This window comes from Phyllobates terribilis, unplaced genomic scaffold (assembly GCF_046119375.1).
Source record: "Phyllobates terribilis strain yellow unplaced genomic scaffold, ASM4611937v1 Scaffold_5__5_contigs__length_657084704, whole genome shotgun sequence".
In the NCBI taxonomy this organism is placed as follows: Eukaryota; Metazoa; Chordata; class Amphibia; order Anura; family Dendrobatidae; genus Phyllobates; species Phyllobates terribilis.
Window position 1 is genome coordinate 383,894,633 of NW_027362765.1, and position 22,489 is coordinate 383,917,121.

General features: G+C 45.0%; 1 protein-coding gene across 1 annotated transcript in view; it reads left to right on the forward strand.

Moving 5' to 3' along the window:
• LOC141271206 (C-type lectin domain family 2 member A-like) overlaps positions 1-22,489 on the forward strand; it is a 78,551-nt gene that overhangs the window by 37,992 nt on the left and 18,070 nt on the right. The window contains exon 2 of the mRNA XM_073681328.1: positions 2,141-2,209. Coding sequence (XP_073537429.1) covers positions 2,141-2,209 — 69 coding nt within the window. The remainder of the gene's footprint in view (positions 1-2,140; positions 2,210-22,489) is intronic.

A 22,489-nucleotide genomic window follows, 5' to 3' on the forward strand; every position in this document is an offset into this window, starting at 1 on the left:
ACTTTGAAGAACCTAGAATATAAGACATATTTTCAGTTGTTTCACACTTTTTTGTTAAGTATATAATTCCACATGTGTTAATTCATAGTTGTAATGCCTTCAGTGTGAATGTACAATTTTCATGGTCATGAAAATACAGAAAAATCTTTAAATGAGGTGTATCCAAACTTTTGGTCTGTACTCTCTCTCTCTCTCTCTCTCTCTCTCTCTCTCTCTCTCTCTCTCTCTATATATATAGTTTTTGGTTTATAAGGTCGACTACAACATAATAACCTCCTAGATAGACAGTTGTGTTTTGAACACTTTACACACCCTGAACAAATTTATTAACCTACCAAAAACAAGGGATTCTATAACTAACCTAATTCAACTCCAGAATTACTAACCCAGTAGACAACAGAGGTAAAACTACTAGATACCATGGATATATTATTAATCTCCTAGACACAATAATAATAAATAATAATAATTTTATTTATATAGTGCCAACATATTCCACAGCACTTTACAATTAAAGGTTTGTTATTAATAACCCACTAGACTGACACCAGGGATAGAATGATTTCACTAAAACACTAAAAACATCATTTTTTAAACAACCTGATACCAAGGCCATAAGGGTATGTGCACACTTAGTCTTTTTGCTGAATAATTGCGGCGGAAACTGCATGCTTTTAAGGCTACATTCCCAATATGAGCTTTAGTTCAGTTTTTGCTGTTGCAGATTTTCTTCAGCATTTGTGTACTTATTGAGTAAATAGGTGCTGAAAAAAAGCCAAATATATGTATTTAAAGCATGACATACCAAGAAGAGACAAGAACCACAGCGTCAAAAACGTGATAAAAACGCATGTAAAAATACGCAGTCAAAAGCGCAATAAAAAAACACAAGTAACCTAATTTATTTAATAGGTGCAGAAATGTCAAAACTCAACAAATCCTCTAAAGAGAAAGAATAAATTAATAAATATTAAAAAAAAAATGGCTGTTTTTCTTTTGCCAGAACTTCCACAAAAAATGAAATAAGATTCGATCAAAATATCAAAATGGTAACAATAAAAATGGCATCTTGCCATGCCATTTTTGGAGTCCCACAACATTTTCATTTTTCTGTTGACTGAGCCGTATAGTTGTTAAACAACTTTATATTTTATTACAACATAAGTCAGACTTTGTCAGACGTTGCAACCAGGGCTGTGGAGTCGGAGTCGGAGCCCATTTTGGTGGAGTTGGTATAAAATGGACCAACTCCGACTCCTAAAATATATAATAAATTGGGTACAGTAGTTCAATGCAGTTTGTGGGGAATATTTTTTCATAAGAATTTGGGAAAGTTATGAAATGTCCTATTAATGTCTGTCGTATTCCTGATCTAAGGGTCTAGACTTTTAGCTGAGATGAGTCTGTGCTACAGTAAATTTATCACTTAAACATGAGCCATGGATGAGGGAGTCGGAGTCGTGGAGTCAGAGTCGATGGCATGAATATTGAAAGTCGGAGTCGGAGGTTTGGCTTACCGACTCCACAGCCCTGGTTGCAACACAATTTTTTTTTACAATTTTATTTTTTATTTCCTTAATTTTTAGGAGGGAAATGGGCATGATTAGAATGTGTTTATATTTTGTAATTATTTTAAACATCAAAATATTTGTATTTTACTTTATTTCTCAGTCCCATTAGGGAACAAGTACATAGCTAAAATCACAGTCTCTTATGAAGCCTAGCTTCACACAAGTACCAACATGGCAGCAATAGGGGCCATCAGAAGGTCCCGGAGTGGCACAGCAACCCATTCACGGTCTGTGATCATGTTGTGGGGTAGGGGACATGGGAGCATAAAATGGGACAAGAACAGGCACCCAAATTAGGGCTATACAGTGTGTCTAATGTTGGGTAAAGTGTTAAACCATAATGTCTTGTCAAGGACAATTTGTCATGTGTGGTGAGAGCCTTTAAGAAGTCAAGAGTCCTTAATATTTTACAGTGAGTCCCACAAGACAGAGGGAGCATTTGGGTTAAAAGGCAGATTACATAATGAATTACGTGACATATCCTCAGAATTATGGAAATGACATTATCTATGTGTTGTTATCTTCTCATTCACAAGTTACAATCAGTCCTCACATTTTCTTTTCTACAGGGTTTATCATAATTGTGAATTTGATATTAACGATAATTATGCTATTGGCTTCCATCATTATCTTCACTCGTAAGTATCAATATTCCTTACCCTTTAGCTGGATTAGATAATCATGTGCAGTCTTTACTTTTACTTTACATTTTAAAGAGGACTTTTCATGACTTTTTACGTTTTATTCTGGCTACATCCTGATATAAAGGGAGAAGCACTAAGAATCACTTTTTTTCTGTTTTGTTATAATCTTCCTGAGATAATTATTAGAGAATGAGAGACAACTTTTTTTGTGCACTATATTTGTAACCACAAACAATGAGCAGAGCTGTGGTATTATATACACTTCCTGGGCTATGATAACTATGTATCTGTATTTCCACCACACCCTCCTTGCAGCAAAGAGCAGAGAGGTGGTATTATTTACCGTATTTTTTGGACTGTAAGACACACTTTTTTCCTCCAAAATTTTGGGGGAAAGTGGGGGGTGCGTCTTGTAGTCTGAATCATCTAATTTAATGTCTTGTTGCTGTGGGTGGTGGGTGTGTTATGGGAGCGGCGGAGGAGCGGGGCACAGGAGGCAGGAGCGGCTGCTGCAGCCTACACTGTCCCCTCTGCTAAACAAAATTAATATTCAGTGCTTCCCACATCCATGGGCATGCGGAGCATTGAATATTCATTCTGCTTAATCGCAGGTGTACAGTGTCTGCAGCAGCTGCAGATCCTGCAGCGCTTGACAGTCATTTATGTCCGCTACTAAAGAGCATGAATATTCACCCCCCTCTCCACGCCCATGGGAGTTTAGAGGGGATGAATATTCATGCTCTTTAATAGCGGGCACACGCAATTGCCCGGCCACTGCCGGAGCTGCGCTGCGGCTACAGTGTGTGCCCACGATTAAGGAGAGTGAATATTCACTACTCCCCACGCCAATAGTCCCGGCTTGGGGAGTAGTGACTATTCTGGCAGCTGATCTCCCTGTGTGAGCGCACATGGCAGTGACATCATGCGCGGCTCATACAGTGAGACCAGTGCTGGTAGCAGAGCTGGACGTGATACTGGAGCAAAGGGAAGAAAGGTGAGTAGTATCGTTTTTTTTTTTGTGTGATGGGGATGGAGGTGCCATGCATACCAGGACGTGGGGGTGCCATGCATACCAGGATGTGGGGGTGCCATGCATACCAGGACGTGGGGGTGCCATGCATACCAGGATGTGGTGGTGCCATGCATACCAGGATGTGGGGGTGCCATGCATACTAGGATGTGGGGGTGTCATGCATACGAGGATGTGGGGGTGCCATGCATGCCAGTGTAATAGAAGGAGAAAAGTCTTTCTGAGAATCAATGCGAGATGTATGTAATAAGGAGAAAGAGCGCCATCTGGTGAGCATGTCAAGTTTGGATGCTGGACCTGGTTAGGTGACCTCCAGCAGAGGATTTCAAAATTTAACGGTCGAGCGCGCAGTGCCTGAGGTGAGGTCGCCACCAGACACAGGAAGAGACGTGAACCAAGGCCGGACGCGCTGAAGGAACCAGCGAGAGAGACCGGGGTGATAGACCCTTAAGGCAAGACGGGTGGTTGCCGGTGAACAAGTGCAGGATTCAGCGCAGCGGTCCCTAGGGTGTCACGGCTACGGAAGAGGACCGGGACTTGGATACAACATTAAGGAAATGTACAAGACCCTCCTACCCACGACGTGGTATACAGCCCTGATTGACAGGACAAAGAGAGGGTAGAAATGAGTCATGCTGGAGAGATCTCATCAGCAAAAGTCGACGAGTGTCATCACTGAACAGGGCGGTCACTTCAACTGCTCCCTCACGGTACTGGGAACAATCGGGTTTAGGGTATCAGGTTGGGAGGGGGACGGGTGAGGTGGAACAAGCCAAACGGGATCTAATTGACTTTGTCAGAAAAAGACTTAAAGGCCTAGCGGGAATAACCGGAGACCCCCACTAGGGACATTTGCAAAAACAATGGACTTCAGTGCTAATCCCATATTTGGGCTAGATACAGTATTTTAGAAAAGGATTTTATTGCTATTGTTATTGCTATTGTGATTTATTGTGTGTTATTGCTAATGTTATTGCTATCGTGATATTGTTCTCATTACTAACCTCTGTTACAACCCCTGTCAGCTTATTTAATATATATATATATATATATATATATATACTGTATATATATAAATTGTTATTTATAGCTACTTGACTGCCCTCATTTTGTGACTCTGCGCGTTGCATTCTGACACCTGCATTACACCAGGATGTGGGGGTGCCATGCATACCAGGATGTGGGGGTGCCATGCATACCAGTATGAGGGGGTGCCATACATACCAGAATGAGGGGGTGCCATGCATACCAGGATGAAGGGTGCCATATATACCAGGATGAGGGGTGCCATACATAGCAGGATGAGGGGTGCCATATATACCAGGATGGTGGTGCCAAACATACCAGGATGAGGGATGAGGGGGGCCATGCATACCAGGATGAGGGATGTGGGGATGCCATGCATACCAGAATGATGGGTGTCTTGCATACCAGGATGAGGGGTGCCAAGCATACCAGGATGCGGGGTACCATGCATACCAGGATGAGGGATGAAGGGTGCCATGCATACCAGGAAGAGGGATGAGGCCTGCCAAGCATTTAGATACTATGAAAAAAACGCTGTGTGCACATACCTTTATACTGTCCGGCAACTTATTGTATCCTGCATCAGGTAGGATCTAATAGGCATGGGTATGAGGCCGACATTGAGACATTTGCTAGGTCTCCGGCTGCAATAGACCCCATCCCACACTTCGATTGCACTACTGAGGATAGACAGAATGGCAACTCTCCCTCTATCAAATTCTTCTGATTCAGTGGTTGCTTTGACCTTTGCATCTTAGGGGTTTCATTATTGGTATCAGTGATCTCACTGAACTTAGCAGTTTCAGCAGGAGCCCAGCTATGAGTAGTACGTGGGCTCGTGTAGTTTATCACACAGGTACAGAAGCAGTACCTGTGAGAAGTATTTATCCATCATGGAGCTTTAATTATTAAGTGCTTATGAGGGTGTAAGAGAATGGAGCATAGGAGACAAAGTGCTGCAATACTGTGCGGCTTCCAGGTCTGAACAAAACCCCGCAGAACTGTTCCCAAGGAAAAGAGTTGCAGGAGGGACAGAATTAGGCAGTGCTCTGGGTCAAGTGACGGTGACTAAACCAGTCTTCAATATAAAAGGCCAGCGCTCCAAAACGGGAGCAGATTTGGCACCAAGGGAAGTGACAGTTGATCCCACTACAGCTCTAGCCAGGGTTGGACTGCGGTGCCTAGGGCCCACCAAGGGAATTGACTCTAGGGGCCCACACTACAGCTACCCTAAACATTTTTTTGTACGGCTGAACATGGAAATTTTGCACTAGGGAGGCGTTAGGGATCAGCACTAGCAAGGAACAATGTTGAGGGTAGAATTCAGCTCCCAATGTCTCCAAAACCTGTAAAAATAATAAAGTAGAACAAATCCTTATACTCACCTGCCTTGAGGTGACCGCACATGCTGAGGAGCAGAGGAGAATGACTCGCTGCGGCATCCTCAGAGGATTCCTCAGTCAGTAAAGATAGCCTCATCAGCCTAATCGGTGAAAGGGGCTTTATACAGTGCTAGCTAGATGGACTCCTGGTAAAAGCACTGTGGGACACAGGAGCCCAAACGAGCCTTTTAAATGAAGAATGGAGAAGGCACTACCTGCCACATACCTGCCTTCGGTCGCTAAAAGAACTCTTAGGACCAGTGGAACTCCACTGCAAAGCTGTCAACCAGACCGAAATAGCTTTCATAGGCTGGGTGGAAGTGACTTTCCAACTGAGGGCCACGAAGAACAGCAACACCATTGTGCTTTTGGTACCTTTTCTCGTGACCAGTGATCAGAATGTGGCAGAGGATCCTATCCTGCGTTATAATGTAATCAGTGAGGTCATCACGAAACACAAGTCATTGACGCTGGTGGTGGATTCAATTGCCACATCACTTGCCATACCCAATGCAGTGGCGGAAAATGTGATTCATAGAGTAAAGAAAGCACAGAATACAATGGACCTAAAAGAAGTCAAGGTAGGCTGGCGCCCAGCCATCATCACTGCAAACCAAATGGTGGGGGTGAGGTGTGAAGTCCGGGTAGAAACGGGAAGAAAAGTCCAGAAAAGACTGTTCGTGCCAAAAGACTCCTCAGAACTTCCAGAAGGCCTAGTTCAAGGTGAGACTGTGCTTACTATTCCTACTTGTGGGTTTGTTCGAGTGACAGTACCGGTGATGAATACTAAGAAACACGAAATTAGACTGGATCCAAAGACTGTGTTAGGTCACATTGAAACCGTTAAAATGGTATATCCATCCAGTGTGAGACCCGCCCAGGGTCTACAGTGAATTCAGTCTCCCCACCAAGGAACAGGGGAAGAAATTGCACGACCCACCTCGGAGTCCTGGGTTCCCCCAGTACCCCTGGAACACTTGTGTGCTGAAGATCGAGCGGTAGAAAAACAGATGCTGAGAGAAGAGTGTCATGCATTCTCCAAAGATGACTCAGACATAGGCTGTATCTCATCATTGCAGTTGAAAATTAATTTGAAAGACACGACCCCAGTAACCAGAAGTTACATGTCTGTGCCGAAACCAATACTCCGTGAAGTGAAAGAGTATTTACAAGACCTGAGGTTGGGTCCAAAAGTCGAAGTCGTCTTATTCCTCTCCTATTGTTTGCGTTAGGAAAAAGGACGGTACGTTGAGACTCTGCTGTGATTACCGGGAACGAAACCAAAAGTCAGTACCTGATCGGCACCCGATACCAAAGATCCAAGATATGTTGGATAGCCTATCAGGAAGTACCCGGTTCTCTGTCCTCAATCAGGGTAAGGAATACCACCAAGGGTTTGTCAAAGAGTCCAGTAGACCCTTGACAGCATTCATCACACCGTGGGGATTATATGAGTGGATCCACATACCGTTTGGGCTCAGTTCAGCTCCAGCAGAATTCCAGAGGAGCGTGGAGACATGTTTAGAAGGATTGAGGAACGATATCTGCCAGTCGTACTTGGATGACAATGCGGTACACAACAGAACCTTCCGGGAGCATATTGAACACGTGAGGACCGTATTACAACGGTATCAACAACATGGAGTTAAGTTGACCCCAAAGAAGTGTGAACTGTTCAAAAGGAAAGTCCAATTTCTAGGGAAAATTGTGTCCTGAGAAGGATATACCATGGACCCAGCAGAAATTGCTCCGGTACTGGCCTTAAAAGACAAGCGGCCCTCTACCGTTGGGGGGTTGAGGCAGATATTAGGATTCCTCTCCTACTCTTGTACTTACATTTGGAACTTCTCCAGGATTGCCGCCCCACTATACCTCCTCTTGGGGGGGACGACAGAGACGACAACACCCACGGATGAAAAGAAGAACGCGGGTAGGACTAGGCTTAAAAGAAACAACGCCGTTTCATCCCAACAGCCCATTCTCTGGACAGCAGACAACCAGGAGGTATTGGAAGTACTAGTCGACTACCTGGTAAAACCACCCATCTTGGGATATCCTGATTTCAATTTACCATTTGTTCTTCATTGTGACGCTTCTCAAGTTGGACTGGGAGCTGCCCTGTATCAGCATCAAGATGGAAAATTGAAAGTCATCGCTTACGGTTCTAGAATGTTGACAGATGCCGAGAAGAATTACCATCTACATTCCGGAGAATTGAAGTTCCTGGCACTGAAATGGGCTATCTGTGCACGATTTAGAGATTATCTCTACTACAGCAAAGAGTTTGAGGTATACACTGACAACAACCCTTTGACCTATGTCCTTACTACAGCCAAACTGAATGCAATGGGTCAGAGATGGGTCGCTGAACTAGCTGACTTCAATTTTAGCATCAACTAAAGGCCAGGAAAATGCAATGCGGATGCTGACGGATTGTCAAGAATGCCACTAGAGCCTGAGGAGTTCATTCAAGAATGCTTGGAGGAAGTCAGTCTGGAAGCAATTGAGAGCACTACCCAAGCAGTACAAGCTTATCAGGAGGAAGACACACCATTGTGGTGTCCGTTGACGGTGGAAACCACCATAAAAGTGGGAGAACAAGATCACCCCCAGTCTATTCAACAACTACCAAAAGGGAAAATCCGTAGAGCACAACGGGAAGATCAGATAATTGGTAGTTTTATGTGGACCAAAATTGGTTTCAAAGTAAACGGGAGAGAGATAATGTTATGATCTGCAACATGTACTAAGGAAAGATAAGGGAAAACTGTCCCTACAGTAAAACTAAGCTGAATCCCTACGATGTAGTGGGCTGCCTGTTCCTAGCCAACAGACCCGCCTTAGTCCTCGGCTAGTCTGAATGGAGACCTATTGCATAAGGGGAGGGGTCCCTAAAAGAACTAAGGACTGGGACAAAAATGGGACAGCTCCTAAACAGAGAAGTTGTTGCTGAACATAAAAAGAAAAACAGACAAAAAAAGTACTAGAGGTCCCAGAAGGACCAAACAAACTGACAGAGAAAGGCACAGAAGCACCTGGCTAGAGAAACAGTCAAACACTGAAGTCCAGCACAGCCAATGGGGCGGAGCTGGAATATAAAGGCAGATAGTCACGTGACCGAAAAACACAAGACAGAAAAAACAAACAGGAGGGTTCTAACAGTACCCCCACTTTTATGAGGATCCTCCGGATCCTCCAGGTCCAGGCCTATCCGGAAACCTCTTGTGGAAAGCTTTAACAAGCCTAGGAGCAGAGACATCATCCGTCCTTACCCAGGAGTTGTCTTCGGGACCAAAACCCTTCCAGGAGACAAGATAGTGTAATCTCCCTCTATGCCATCTAGAATTCAAGATATGAGAAATTTCATATTTGCCGTCTTCCACCACAGGAGGAACTGAGACAGTGGCATCCCTATCTGATACATCAGCCTTTTTCAACAAGGAAACATGAAACACAGGATTAATCTTCCAGGAAGTAGGGACATCCAACCTAACAGCAGATGGGTTAACAACCTGAAGCACTTTAAATGGACCCACAAACTTAGGACCCAGTTTTTTAGAGGGAATCCTCAACCGCAGGTTTTTGGAGGACAACCAAACCATGTCACCCACAGTAAACAAAAACTTCTTACGTTTCCTGTCAAAATACTTCTTGGACTTCTTGTTAGCCTCTTGAAGGTTGTAACGTACATTAGTCCAAACTCTCTCCAAATCACCGGAAAAATTCACCTCCTCCGGCACCGCCAACCCCAATTTGGAGAACGAACCAAAAGACGGATGTCTCCCAATACAACAAAAAAAGGAGAACACCCAGCAGAGGAGGATGTATGATTAAGAGCAAATTCTGCGAGAGGCAGAAACTCAGACCACACCTCTTGATTGTCCGCCACAAAACAACGCAAAAACTGTTCAACATCCTGGTTCTTTCTTTCAGTCTGTCCATTAGACTCAGGATGATACCCAGACGAAAATGACAAATGGACTCCCAACCTGTCACAAAAAGCACACCAAAAGCGAGCCACAAACTGAGGTCCTCTATCAGAAACAATATCCGTGGGCACACATGGAGCTTGACAATCTCCTTAACAAATGCCTTAGCGAGTGTCTTGGCGCAGGGCAACTTAATGAATGGAACCAAATGACACATCTCACTAAAACGGTCCATGACCACCCAGATGACAGTAAAACCCTCGGACACAGGAAGATCAGTAATAAAATCCATTGTGAGATGCGTCCAAGGCGCACTAGGAACCTCCAGAAGGCAATGCAACCCCACAGCAGGAGTATATGAAGCCTTTGACCTAGCACACACAGTACATTGACGCACCCACTTGATGACTTCCTTCTGCCATCCAGGCCACCAAAAACTGTGACTGATAAGTCTCTTAGTCTCCGAAATTCCTGGATGACCTGCCAACCGAGACTCATGACATTCCACAAACAAATCTCTCCTAAAGGCTCTAGGCACGAACAACCTCCCATGGGGAGTGTTAGATGGAGCATCATCTTGAGCTTTCAGAATCCCATTCTCCAAAATGGAGTCCAATGCCGCCACCACAACTCCTTTCAGTAAAATGCTCTACTCCTCCTCGGCACCGACCGTAGGAGAGAAGCTGCGAGATAAAGCATCGGCTTTAACATTCTTATTACCAGGGATATAGGTAACAGAAAAATGAAACCGATGAAAAAAAGTGCCCACCTAGCTTGACGGGCATTCAAGCGCTTGGCAGCATCCAGATAGATCAAATTCTTATGATCTGTGAAAATCTGAATAGGAAATCTAGCGCCTTCCACAAAATGATGCCAATGTTCAAACGCGAGTTTAATAGCCAGCAACTCCCGATTTCCAACATCATAATTCAGTTCTGTTTCCGAAATTTTTTTCGAAAAGAAGGCACAAGGATGTACTCCTTGTCCATTGAGTTCTCCTTCAATGGACGTCTTCAAACAGAGGCTGGACAGACATCTGTCTGAGATGATTTAGTGAATCCTGCTTTGAGCAGGGGGCTGGACCAGATTACCCAGGAGGTCCCTTCCAACTCTACCATTCTATGATTCTATTCTCCTGAGACAAAACTGCTCCGACCCCCACCGATGAAGCATCAGCCTCGACCAAAAAAGGCTTGGTCTCATCAGGCTGCATAAGGATAGGGGCAGAACTGAACCTCTCTTTGAGATACTCAAATGCTTCAATGGCCTCAGTAGTCCACTGGACAGTATTTGCACCTTTCCTGGTGAGATCGGTCAGAGGCATAACAATTACAGAAAAATTCTTAATGAATTCCCTGTAATAATTGGCAAAACCCAAAAATCTCTGTATAGATTTCAAACCAATAGGCCTAGGCCATTCCTGCACAGCCTGAACCTTCACAGGGTCCATCTCAAAGCCCTCGCTGGAGACAATGTAGCCCAAAAAACAAATTTTCTGCACAGCGAACTCACATTTCTCCAGCTTAGCAAACAGTGAATTATCACTCAATAACTGCAAAACTTCACGTACACTCTGCCAATGGGACTCTAGATCTGGTGAATACATCAAAATGTCATCCAAATACACAACCACATTTTTACCAATCAAAGGTCTCAGGATGTCATTAATAAGGTTCTGAAAAAATGCAGGTGCATTGGTAAGACCAAAAGGCATCACCAGATTCTCAAAATGACCTACCGGAATGTAAAAAGCAGTTTTCCATTCATCACCCTCCTTCACTCGTAACAAATTGTATGCCCCCCGGAGATCAATTTTAGAGAACCACTTGGCCCCCACCAACTGGTTAAACAAGTCAGGAATTAACGGCACTGGGTAGGAATTGCGTACGGTAATCTTATTAATTTCACGAAAATCCAGACATGGACGTAAACCCCGTCCTTTTATTAACAATGAAAAATCCAACTGCCACAGGCAAAAATCTTGAATAGGTACCGGTAATTCCCCTTTTTCCACAGCCGCAATGCGACCATTACAACATTTATCATAGCACTTTGGACTCCAAGACTTAATCACATTAGTAGACCAGTCCAGTAAAGGATTGTGCAGTTTTAACCAAGGCAATCCTAGAACGACCGGAGAGGGTAAATTATCTAATACAACCAAGTCCAAAATTTCTTGGTGAACTCCATTGATAGTGAGGGGAAATGCAGCAACCTTGTGAGTAATACATTTCAAGGGAGTGTTATCAATTGCAATCACAGAAATAGGTGATGACAAAGGTTTGGATTTCAATTTAAGGTTTTCCTAAAACCCTTTATCAATCACATTAAGTGTGGAACCACAATCCACAAATACCTGAAATTCAATCAAATTTTCCTGCAAAGTAGTACTCCCAAAAAGAAATACTCCTGCAGAGCCTAAACGAGCTATACGGGCGTAACTGACCTTTTTTTTTTCTTTATTTAAATGAAGCTCACAATTCTTAATCAAATGGTCAGCTTTACCACAATAAAGACACAATCCCTCGGCGAACCTCTGGTCTCTTTCCTGAGAGGGGAGCGACTTCGCCCCAACCTCCATCGGTTCTTCGCCATCTGAGCAGATTTTCTGGGGACTAGGACCTGGCATTACAGGAGTCTTTACCTCATTCTGTCTAAATCTCAGTCTCCTATCCACATGAACAGCTAATTGGATGGCATCCCGAAGAGTCTCAGGTGCGGGGAATGCAATTAGCAAATCCTTAACCCTTTCACTCAGACCAGCAAGAAATAGACATTTCAGAGCTGGATCATTCCATTTAACTTCTGAGGCCCATCTTCTGAAGTGTGTGCAATAATTTTCAACATCATCTGACCCCTGATTCAAACGCCTGAGTTCTGCCTCAGCAGATGAGATTCAATCAGGATCGTCATATAATAGCCCCATAGAAGAAAAAAATTCTTCTACAGACCTTAAACATGGATCATTAGGTTGGAGAGAAAAGGCCCACCCCTGTGGTTCTTTGCGCAAAAGTGACATAATAAAACCAATGCGCTGTGATTCATTCCCAGAGGACCTTGGTCTCAAACGAAAATATAACAAACAAGCATTTATAAAGGAAAAAAAATCTTGCTGTTTACCATAAAAAAACATCAGGCAGTCCTACTCTAGCTTTTTTATTCCATGATACTTAAAGGTCATCACACTTACTTTAAGAGTTTATGATCCATGCCGAGTTTACTAGTCTTTTTTTTTTTTTTTTTTTTTCCCTGCACTTTATGGTCTCCTGTTGTCTTTTAAGCTAGTGATTGATTGTTAATGAGTTAAATCTGTGCAGATCTAAGCAGATACGTCCCTATATATTGAGACTTAGTTAAGGGGAGGCATTTATGCGGGGGCATTTATGCATATAGCATTTATGCATACTTTATCGAAGTGCCATAATTTAGCAAAGTGCCCTGGCAGTTAGAAAATGGCAGTTGGACAGGGCAGGAGACAGGTAAGACATGCAAGACAATTAAACAAACTTGCTTCCAGGTCATCTTTTTGGCAAACAGTATTCACCATTTGTATCTGTGCCATTTATACTCTGGTTGCTACAATCATCCACATTCACCGTTCTCCCACAAATGCGGCACACTTCATCCATATTAATCCCTCACTCCTCTCTTCTCCTATGTACAGTTGTCATGCTCTCTTAACAATGTTATACCACGCAGATCCATTCATTCCCACCATACAACGCAGGAAACGCTCTCACAAATCACTCAATCATCTGCTCACTCTCTGTATCTTCCTTCTATTAGTCGCAGGTGATATTTCTCCCAACCCAGGACCCTCCAGTAATAATAACACTAACTCTTTCCCTGTTACATTCAGAAACCCTGCTAATCTCATTAATATTCCCTGCATATCTTCTGTCTCATTCAACTGTGCCCTTTGGAATGCACGCTCAGCTTGTAATAAACTCTCTTACATCCATGACTTTTTCCTCTCTAATTCCCTCAACCTTCTGGCTCTCACTGAAACCTGGATCCAGCAGTCGGACACCACCGCCGCTGCAGCTCTCTCCTATGGTGGCCTACATTTCTCTCATACCCCGCGACCTGACAACAGATCAGGTGGAGGTGTTGGTCTGCTTCTTTCAACAAAATGTACTTTTCAGGTTATCCCCCCTGTACCCTCCCTTATCTTCCCGTCCTTTGAGGCCCACACAGTCAGACTCTACCGGCCCTTCTCCCTGCGAGTGGCGGTTGTCTATCGCCCCCCAGGTCCCCTCCGTCAATTCCTGGATCACTTTGCTGCCTGGCTTACAAATTTTCTATCCTGCGACATCCCCACGATAATCATGGGAGACTTTAACATCCCAATTGGCGATCCTCTTTCCCCATCTGCCACGCATCTTTTATCATTAACCTCCTCCTTCGGCCTTTCACAGCTTGCTAATTCTCCTACACATGAGGACGGGAACACATTGGACCTGATCTTCTCCCGGCTTTGCTCAGTACATGACTTTACTAACTCTCCCCTTCCACTCTCTGACCATAATCTTCTTTCATTCTCTGTCAAGAACTGTGACTCTACTCAAGACACTCCCACCGTCCACACTTATAGAAATTTACGCGCCATTAACACCCAGAAATTTATAAAAAGGTTGCAATCATCATTGGCCCCAATCTCCTCCCTCTCATGTCCCGAATCTGCATTGAAGCATTATAACAAAATAATGCTATGCGCCCTGGATGAAGCCGCACCTCCTACACAAAGAACAATTCGGCATAGACGGCGACAACCCTGGCACACGCCTCAAACACGTCTTCTCCAGAGGTACTCCAGGTGCGCTGAACGGCTGTGGAGAAAATCAAATCTGCCCGAAGATTTCCTCCACTATAAATTTATGCTGAAAACATATAACTCTGCCCTTCACCTCTCCAAACAAACCTACTTTAACAACCTCATCATCTCACTTTCCAATAAACCTAAACGACTCTTTGACACGTTTCATTCTCTCCTCAATCAAACAGCACAGGCCCCGACCACCGACCTCAGCGCTGACGATCTGGCTAACTATTTCAAAGAAAAAATTGACCATATCCGACAGGAAATTTTCTCCCAATCCCCAAATGTTATGCATGCTCCCCCCCGCCACATTGTATCTTGCTCATTTTCTGACTTCGAACCAGTCACGGAAGATGAAGTGATCAGGCTCCTTGCATCTTCTCGCCCTACCACCTGCACCAGCGACCCTATTCCCTCACATCTCCTTCAGTCCCTTGCTCCAGCTGTCACCTCTCACCTAACTAAAATTTTCAACCTTTCCCTCTCATCTGGTATCTTTCCCTCTTCTTTTAAACATGCCAGCATACAACCATTACTTAAAAAAACATCCCTCGACCAGAACTGCACGGCCAACTACAGACCTGTTTCCAATCTTCCCTTTATCTCTAAACTCCTGGAACGCCTGGTCCACTCCCGTCTAATCCGCTATCTCTCAGACAACTCTCTTCTTGACCCTTTACAATCTGGTTTCCGCTCTTTACATTCTACTGAAACTGCCCTCACTAAAGTCTCTAATGATCTACTAACAGCTAAATCTAATGGTCACTACTCCCTGCTGATTCTCCTGGATCTCTCTGCAGCATTCGACACTGTGGATCATCAGCTCCTCCTCACTATGCTCCGCACTATTGGCCTCAAGGACACGGTTCTCTCCTGGTTCTCCTCTTATCTCTCTGACCGCTCCTTCTCTGTGTCTTTTGCCGGCTCCTCCTCCTCCCTACTTCCTCTTACTGTCGGGGTTCCTCAAGGATCAGTCCTAGGCCCCCTTCTTTTCTCCTTATACACCGCTCCTATTGGACAAACAATCAGTAGATTCGGTTTTCAGTACCATCTCTATGCTGATGACACCCAATTATACACCTCTGCTCCGGACATCACCCCTGCATTACTACAAAAGACCAGTGATTGTCTTTCTGCTGTGTCTAACATTATGTCCTCCCTCTACCTAAAACTGAATCTGTCAAAAACTGAACTACTCGTCTTTCCTCCCTCCATTAATCTACCTGTGCCCGATATTGCCATCTCCGTTTGTGGCTCAACCATTACTCCCCAGCTACAAGCCCGCTGTCTTGGGGTCATTTTTGATTCAGATCTTTCTTTCACTCCTCACATCAAATCACTCGCTCGTTCATGTCATCTACACCTCAAAAACATCTCAAGAATCAGGACTTTTCTCACCTTTGACTCGGCAAAAACTCTTACTGTCGCTCTTATTCATTCTCGTCTTGACTATTGCAACGCTCTACTAATCGGTCTCCCTCTTACTAAACTCTCCCCTCTCCAATCCGTCCTGAACGCAGCAGCCAGGATCATATTCCTCGCCAACCGCTACTCAGATGCCTCTTCCCTGTGCCAGTCATTGCATTGGTTGCCCATCCAATATAGAGTTCGTTTTAAACTTATCACGCTTACCCACAAAGCGCTCCATGCTTCAGTACCCCCCTACATCTCCTCCCTTGTCTCAGTCTACCACCCTACACGTGCCCTCCGTTCTGCAAATGACTTGAAACTAAAATCCTCCATAATCCGAACTTCCCACTCCCGTCTCCAAGATTTCTCGCGTGCTGCGCCAATTCTCTGGAATGCACTACCCAGGACAGTTCGATTAATTCCCAATACCCACAGTTTCAAGCGAACCCTAAAAACACATTTCTTTAGACTGGCGTATCACCTAAACACACTCTGTCCATCCCAGCTTTCCCCCATATTAAAATCTTCTTCAACTTCGGGTTCAAACCAACCATGCACATAAAAGCCTCTGTCAGGACTGCACACATACTGGCTGGCGACCAGTCCATGTATTATTATTTATCCTATTCAGTATATCAAGGCTGCATTATACAATATATGTACTTTTTACCTTTTGTGTCTCCCCCAATTCCTCATAGACTGTAAGCTCGCGAGCAGGGCCCTCACTCCGTTCGATATGAGATATGCTTATTCTGTATTGTCTGTATAAGTCCCCCCTAAAATTTGTAAAGTGCTGCGGAATATGTTGGCGCTATAAAAATAAACTTATTATTATTATTATTATTATTATTACCTTGGGTTCCACAAAATGCACTTCAGAACAGCTACTCACGTGTTGCTGGAGCTCGGCCACCTCCAGAGACTATCCCTGCAGGCGTTGAGCTAAATCCTGAACGGAAACCATACTGATCCCAGAATTTCTTTCCTTTTAGTTTTTTTGGGCTGGACTTACTGTTATGATCTGCAACATTTACTAAGGAAAGATAAAGGAAAACTGTCCCTACAGTAAAACTAAGCTGAATCCCCTACAATGTAGAGGGCTGCCTGTTCCAGACGAACAGACCCGCCTTAGTCTTCGGCTAGTCTGAACGGAGACTTATAGCATAAGGGGAGGGGTCCCTAAAAGAACTAAGGACTGGGACAAAAATGGGACACCTCCTAAACAGAGAAGTTGTTGAAGAACACAAAAAGACAAACAGACAAAAAAGTACTAGAGGTCCCAGAAGGACCAAACGAACTGACAGAGAAAGGCACAGAAGCACCTGGCTAGAGAAGCAGTCAAACACTGAAGTCCAGCACAGCCAAAAGGGCGGAGCTGGAATATAAAGGCAGATGGTCACGTGACTGCAAAACACAAGATGGAAAAAACAAATAGGAGGGTTCTAACAGATAATGAGTCACCAGCAGTATCTGTTTTAATTAAAGAATGGACGAAGCTCTACCTGAGTGAAGATGGTATCCTGTATCCTAAAGGAGGACAAAACCGGCAGTTGTTACTACCCAGATTATTTCGTAGGTTGGTCTTCAAAGAACTCCATGAAAACATGGGACACCTGGAAGTGGAAAAGACAACCAACTTGATCCGTGAACGTTTCTTCTGGCCGTACATGCAGAGAGATATTGAGAGGTACGTGACCAGGGAGTGTGGGTGTCTGAAAGATAAATGTCCCAACACATCAACCAGGGCACCAACATTTAAACAACGTATCCGTTTAAGATGGTCTCAATAGGCTTTCTACATCTCGAGACGTGCAAGGATGGTTACAAATACATCTTGGTGGTGATAGACCATTTCACTCGATTTGCTCCAGCATATCCCACCACCAATAAATCAGGTGGAACAGCGGCAGAGAAGATATTCAATGACTTTGCTTTGAGGTTTGGGTTCCCTACGAGGTTACATCATGACCAAAGAAGAGAATTTGAGAATCAGCTCTTTGCCAAGCTAGGAAAGTACTGTAGAGTTCAGAGATCCCACACAACACCCTATCACCCAGAGCGTAATAGACAAGTGGAACGTTTTAACCAGACATTATTGTCGATGTTGCTCACTTTAACAACTTATGAGAAGAAAGATTGGAAGAGTTCTCTGTCAAAAGTGGGACATACCTATAACTGTATAAAGAGCGATGCAACGGGTTAATCACTAGTGTTGAGCCACCCCCGTAGTGTTCGAGTTCGGTTCGGTTCGTCGAACACCCTTGTGTTCGCCAAACTGTTCGTCGAACTGTTCGTCGAACACCTTCGAACACTGTTAAAACCAATGGCAGGCAAACAAAAACACATAGAAACACATAGAAAACACCTTCAAAGGTGTCCAAAAGCTGACAAACTGCTCAGAAGACATAACTAACACATGGAAAAGTGACAAGTACATATAGTCATGCGAAAAGAAAAGAGGTGGAGGAGTAAAAGGAGGGGGAGACACAGATATAGACATGTCATGCCCTTCTAAAATCCAAAAAGTGAGAAGCCGACACGGCCAGTCCGTTCCTGCCCATGCCACCTCCGTTTGTGCCAGAGCCGCGGTGGACCCTGACGGCCAGCCCCCCTCTCCTAATGCTGGTGCCTGTCCGCTGGTGGGTCGAGCGAGCCCCCCTGTGGTGGAGGCAGCTCTAAGCTTTTTAATTTAAATTGTCTCTCTAATTTGAATGAATACACTTTAAATCCTTTTACAAGAATCTATTGAAGGGCAAGTCTCATGCCAGCAGCCGTGTAATTCCAGCTCCAGTAGCGTCCACTAAAGCTGCTGCAGTTAAAAAGATTTTATAAGGATCGAGCTCGGCTGTCCACAGCAAGGCGTCCTACCGCCAGTCCCAGCCCCTATGCCTTGGGGTGCCTCCTGATGCTCTTCACTGAGTATCCCATGGTCCCGAAGCATTTCCCTTGAAAAAATTAAGTGTCCAAACTACAGGTGGTGTAGCTTGCTTAACAGCCGAGATAATCCGCTGACTAGCAGACACTGCTACTAGGCACAAAGTATTTCCTGGGCTAGATGCAGTTAAAAATTTGTAATTAGATACTCTCGTTGGATGCTGAGAAAGCATTCCATAGAGTCTCCTGGCACGCCATATATTATTCTCTTAAAAAGCTTGGGGTAGGGGTCTAGGGGACCCTTTTATAGCCAAAATCACGGCCCTGTATCGCAATGCGTCACCTAGGCTGAAGATAAATGGAACTGTAGCACCCCGAGGACTCGGTTGCTGCAGAGGTATTGCACCTCACCCAGAGGTGTGATATATCACTCTCAGGTAAGGATGGAGTGCGGATCAGGACCCGACACCTGCATGCATTACACCACATTGCCGTGGGGCAGGGCGACCAATATGCCCCTGAGATGGGTACGACAGTCCCTGTCCCTGGCTGGAGAGGGGGGAGGGAACACTGAGGAAGGGGAACCCTGTAGTGCAGGAGCAGGGAGGAAGCAGTTCCTGGGTGCATTGAGAAGGGAGTATAAAAGGTGGGCACCATCTTAGTTCAGTGCAGAGAAGTCTGAGCAGAAGTGACAGGGAGCAGGGGCTCTGCATGAGCCCTGCTCCAGAGGCGGGCCTAGTAACACAGGCCCAGGCCTGGAAGAGGGAGAAGGAAGGAAGAGGAGCGGAGAAGGCTCCAGGAACGAGGAACGAAGGGATCCCAGGGGTGTGGACGGGCGAGTCGCCACCGCACGCCTGAATCCTCCTGCGTGGAGGGATCAGACCAAAGGGGGAGACCGGTCCCCGAAACTAGTGGAGGCGGGAAACGACCCTCAGCTAGAAACCGGAGGCTGTGACATTTTATGTGGCGCAGCCCCTCGCTACACCTGCTAGGAGGGCAGCACACAGGGTCAGGGAAACTGGCGCCAAGTTTACCAAGAGGAGGCCCGAGGCAGCCGGACAGAAGGGTTGGTAAGAAAGGCCAGACAAAGGACACACAAAGGGGGTCCTGTGAAGCGCTCCAAAGTTATCTGGGAGTTGTCTGAGCCCCTCACCTGGTGAGCACAGTACGACGTGGGCAGCCGTTACCTGCAGAAGTGGTCTGGATAATAAGAACTGTGAGTAAAGGCCCCGGACTGCATCACTGACTCCGTGTCGTTACTGCTGCTGCCCTGCACCATCACCCCCATCCTCCGCATACACTGCCCTGAGGCTATACTCCTCCCATGGGGAGTTATGCTACGCTCTGCTGCACCCACAACACCAGCCTCAGCGGTCTGCCCTGCAGCGGCGGTTTACTCTGACTGCAATCCATGGGTGGCGTAGTCGGACATTTAAACATCAAAACCACATAAATAGTTCTGCCACTGGTTTGACCGCCCTGAGCCATGGAACCGGTCCCTGCCACGGAGACTACAACCACCAGCATCCACCAAAAAGGGTCCGGCTCCGGATGTCCCAAGGCCCAGGGGGCGCGTCAGAACATTTTCATCACCTTTCATAATCACCAATGGGACAAGGCTGAGATGTCCTCTGTCCCCTCTCTTATACATCCTAGTGACGGAGCACCTGCTCTCATCAATTCGCCATAACCCCAATATTAGGTGGATTGAGGTGGGAGGCACCGAGTACAAGTGCTCTGCATTTGCTGATGATGTCAATCACATATATCCATCAGCAGGCTGTTATGGCTGAAATAGATCACTTTTTTACATGGTCAAATTTTAAAATCAATACAGCGAAGTCTGAGGCCCTTGATGTCTCCCTCCCCAAATCCATACAGGATTCCATCCAGTCCAACTTTCCCTTTGCCTGGCCCTCACAGGGTATCAAATTCTTAGGAATTCCTATTCATAGAGACCTCTCCCATCTATGTTATCTTAATTTTGGGCCCTTTATTGAACAACTCCATACAGACCACGGTTGGCAAGTTAGAACTGTAAGATTCACTACGTGAACCACTGGTGTTTTGTGGAAAAGCACATGTACACTGTGTTCCAAATTATTATGCAAAAAGTGTTTAGGAGTGATAAGGGAAGAATTTGTTTGTTTGTCAGTTAAACTCATTGATGGTGATGTGTGTCAGGGCTCTTTATATCACTGTAAGCAATTGCAGACACCTGTGCTAATTAGTTTGGCAGGTGTGTCCAATGAACGGCAAGACTACCTAAGAAGGCTGTCCCACATTATTAAGCAGCCTACATTTTCTGCCAAAATGGGAAAGAAAAAGGATGTGTCAGCTGCTGAGAAGCAACAAATTGTGGAGTGTTTAGGTCAAGGCATGACTACAATCAACATTGTGCGATGATCAGGATGAAGTGTCTTGGCAATCAAGAAGTATGTAGCTGATTCACAGCACACACGTGTGCGTGCTGATAAGGGCAAATTGAGGACTCTTTCCTACAGGCAATTACGTCAGGTTAAAAGAGCAGCGGCAAAAAAGCCTTGTCATAGCAGCAGACAAGTTTTTGAAGCTGCTGGTGCCTCCAACGTCCCCCGAACAACAAGATGCAGGGTCCTTCAGAGGTTTGCAGCTGTGCGTACGCCATCCTGTCGACCTCCTCTATCCACTGCACACAAGCAGAAACTGCTCCAGTCGGCCAAACATTACATTAAGACTGATTTCAAAACTGTTTTATTCACGGATGAGTGCCGTGCAACGCTCGATGGTCCAGATGGATGGAGTGGAGGATGACTGGTTGATGGACACCCCACGCAAACACGGCTACAGCGCCAACAAGGAGGAGGTGGAGTAATGTTTTGGGCTGGAATCATGGGGAGAGAAATTGTCAGCCCCTTTAGGATCCTTGAAGGGGTAAAGATGAACTCCATAATGTATGTGGAGTTTCTCAAACAGCACTTCCTGCCATGGTTCAAGAAGAAGAACAGCAAGATCATTTTCATGCATGATAATGCACCGTCTCATGCTGCACATAACACATCTGCATCTCTGGCTGATATGGGCATAAAAGGGACAAACTTATGGTGTGACCCCCATGCTCCCCTGACCTCAACCCCATTCAGAACCTCTGGAGCATCATCAAAAGGAGTGTCTATGATGGCGGGAGGCAGTTCACTTCTAAGCAACAGCTCTGGGAGGGTATTCTGTCCTCAAGCAAAACAATTGAAGCAGAAACCATCCAAAACCTGACAAATTCAATGGACGAGAGAGTTCAGAAGCTCCTTTCGAACAAGGGGTCCTATGTGAAAATGTAACATCACCTAGGATAAAGTTTTGAGTTGAAAACTGTTTGATTTCAGTTTCTAATAACCTGCTAATGCTTATAATTTCAAAAATGACCATTTTTTTGGTCTTTATTAAAATGAAAAGGTTGATCGAAGAGTGTGGGGGATCTAAGAGTGTGGCAACCCAGTAGTCAGGATTACTTCGAATTCTGACAATCTGAGGGTCATGTTGCAGGTAGTGCAGCAAGAAGGCACTTATGTGTCTTGCGCATCTCGGAGCCCCAAAATTATTTTCCGGGCTACATGCAGCTAAAAATTATTATTAATTTTAAATCTGGTGGAGCTTAGTATAGATGGCCTAATAGAATCAGTACTGCACACTGCTACAAAGCCCAAATTATTTTCCAGCCAAGATACAGATAAACATGATTCGTAATTTTAAATCTGGTGGAGCTTAGTATAGATGGCCTAATAGAATCAGTACTGCACACTGCTACAAAGCCCAAATTATTTTCCAGCC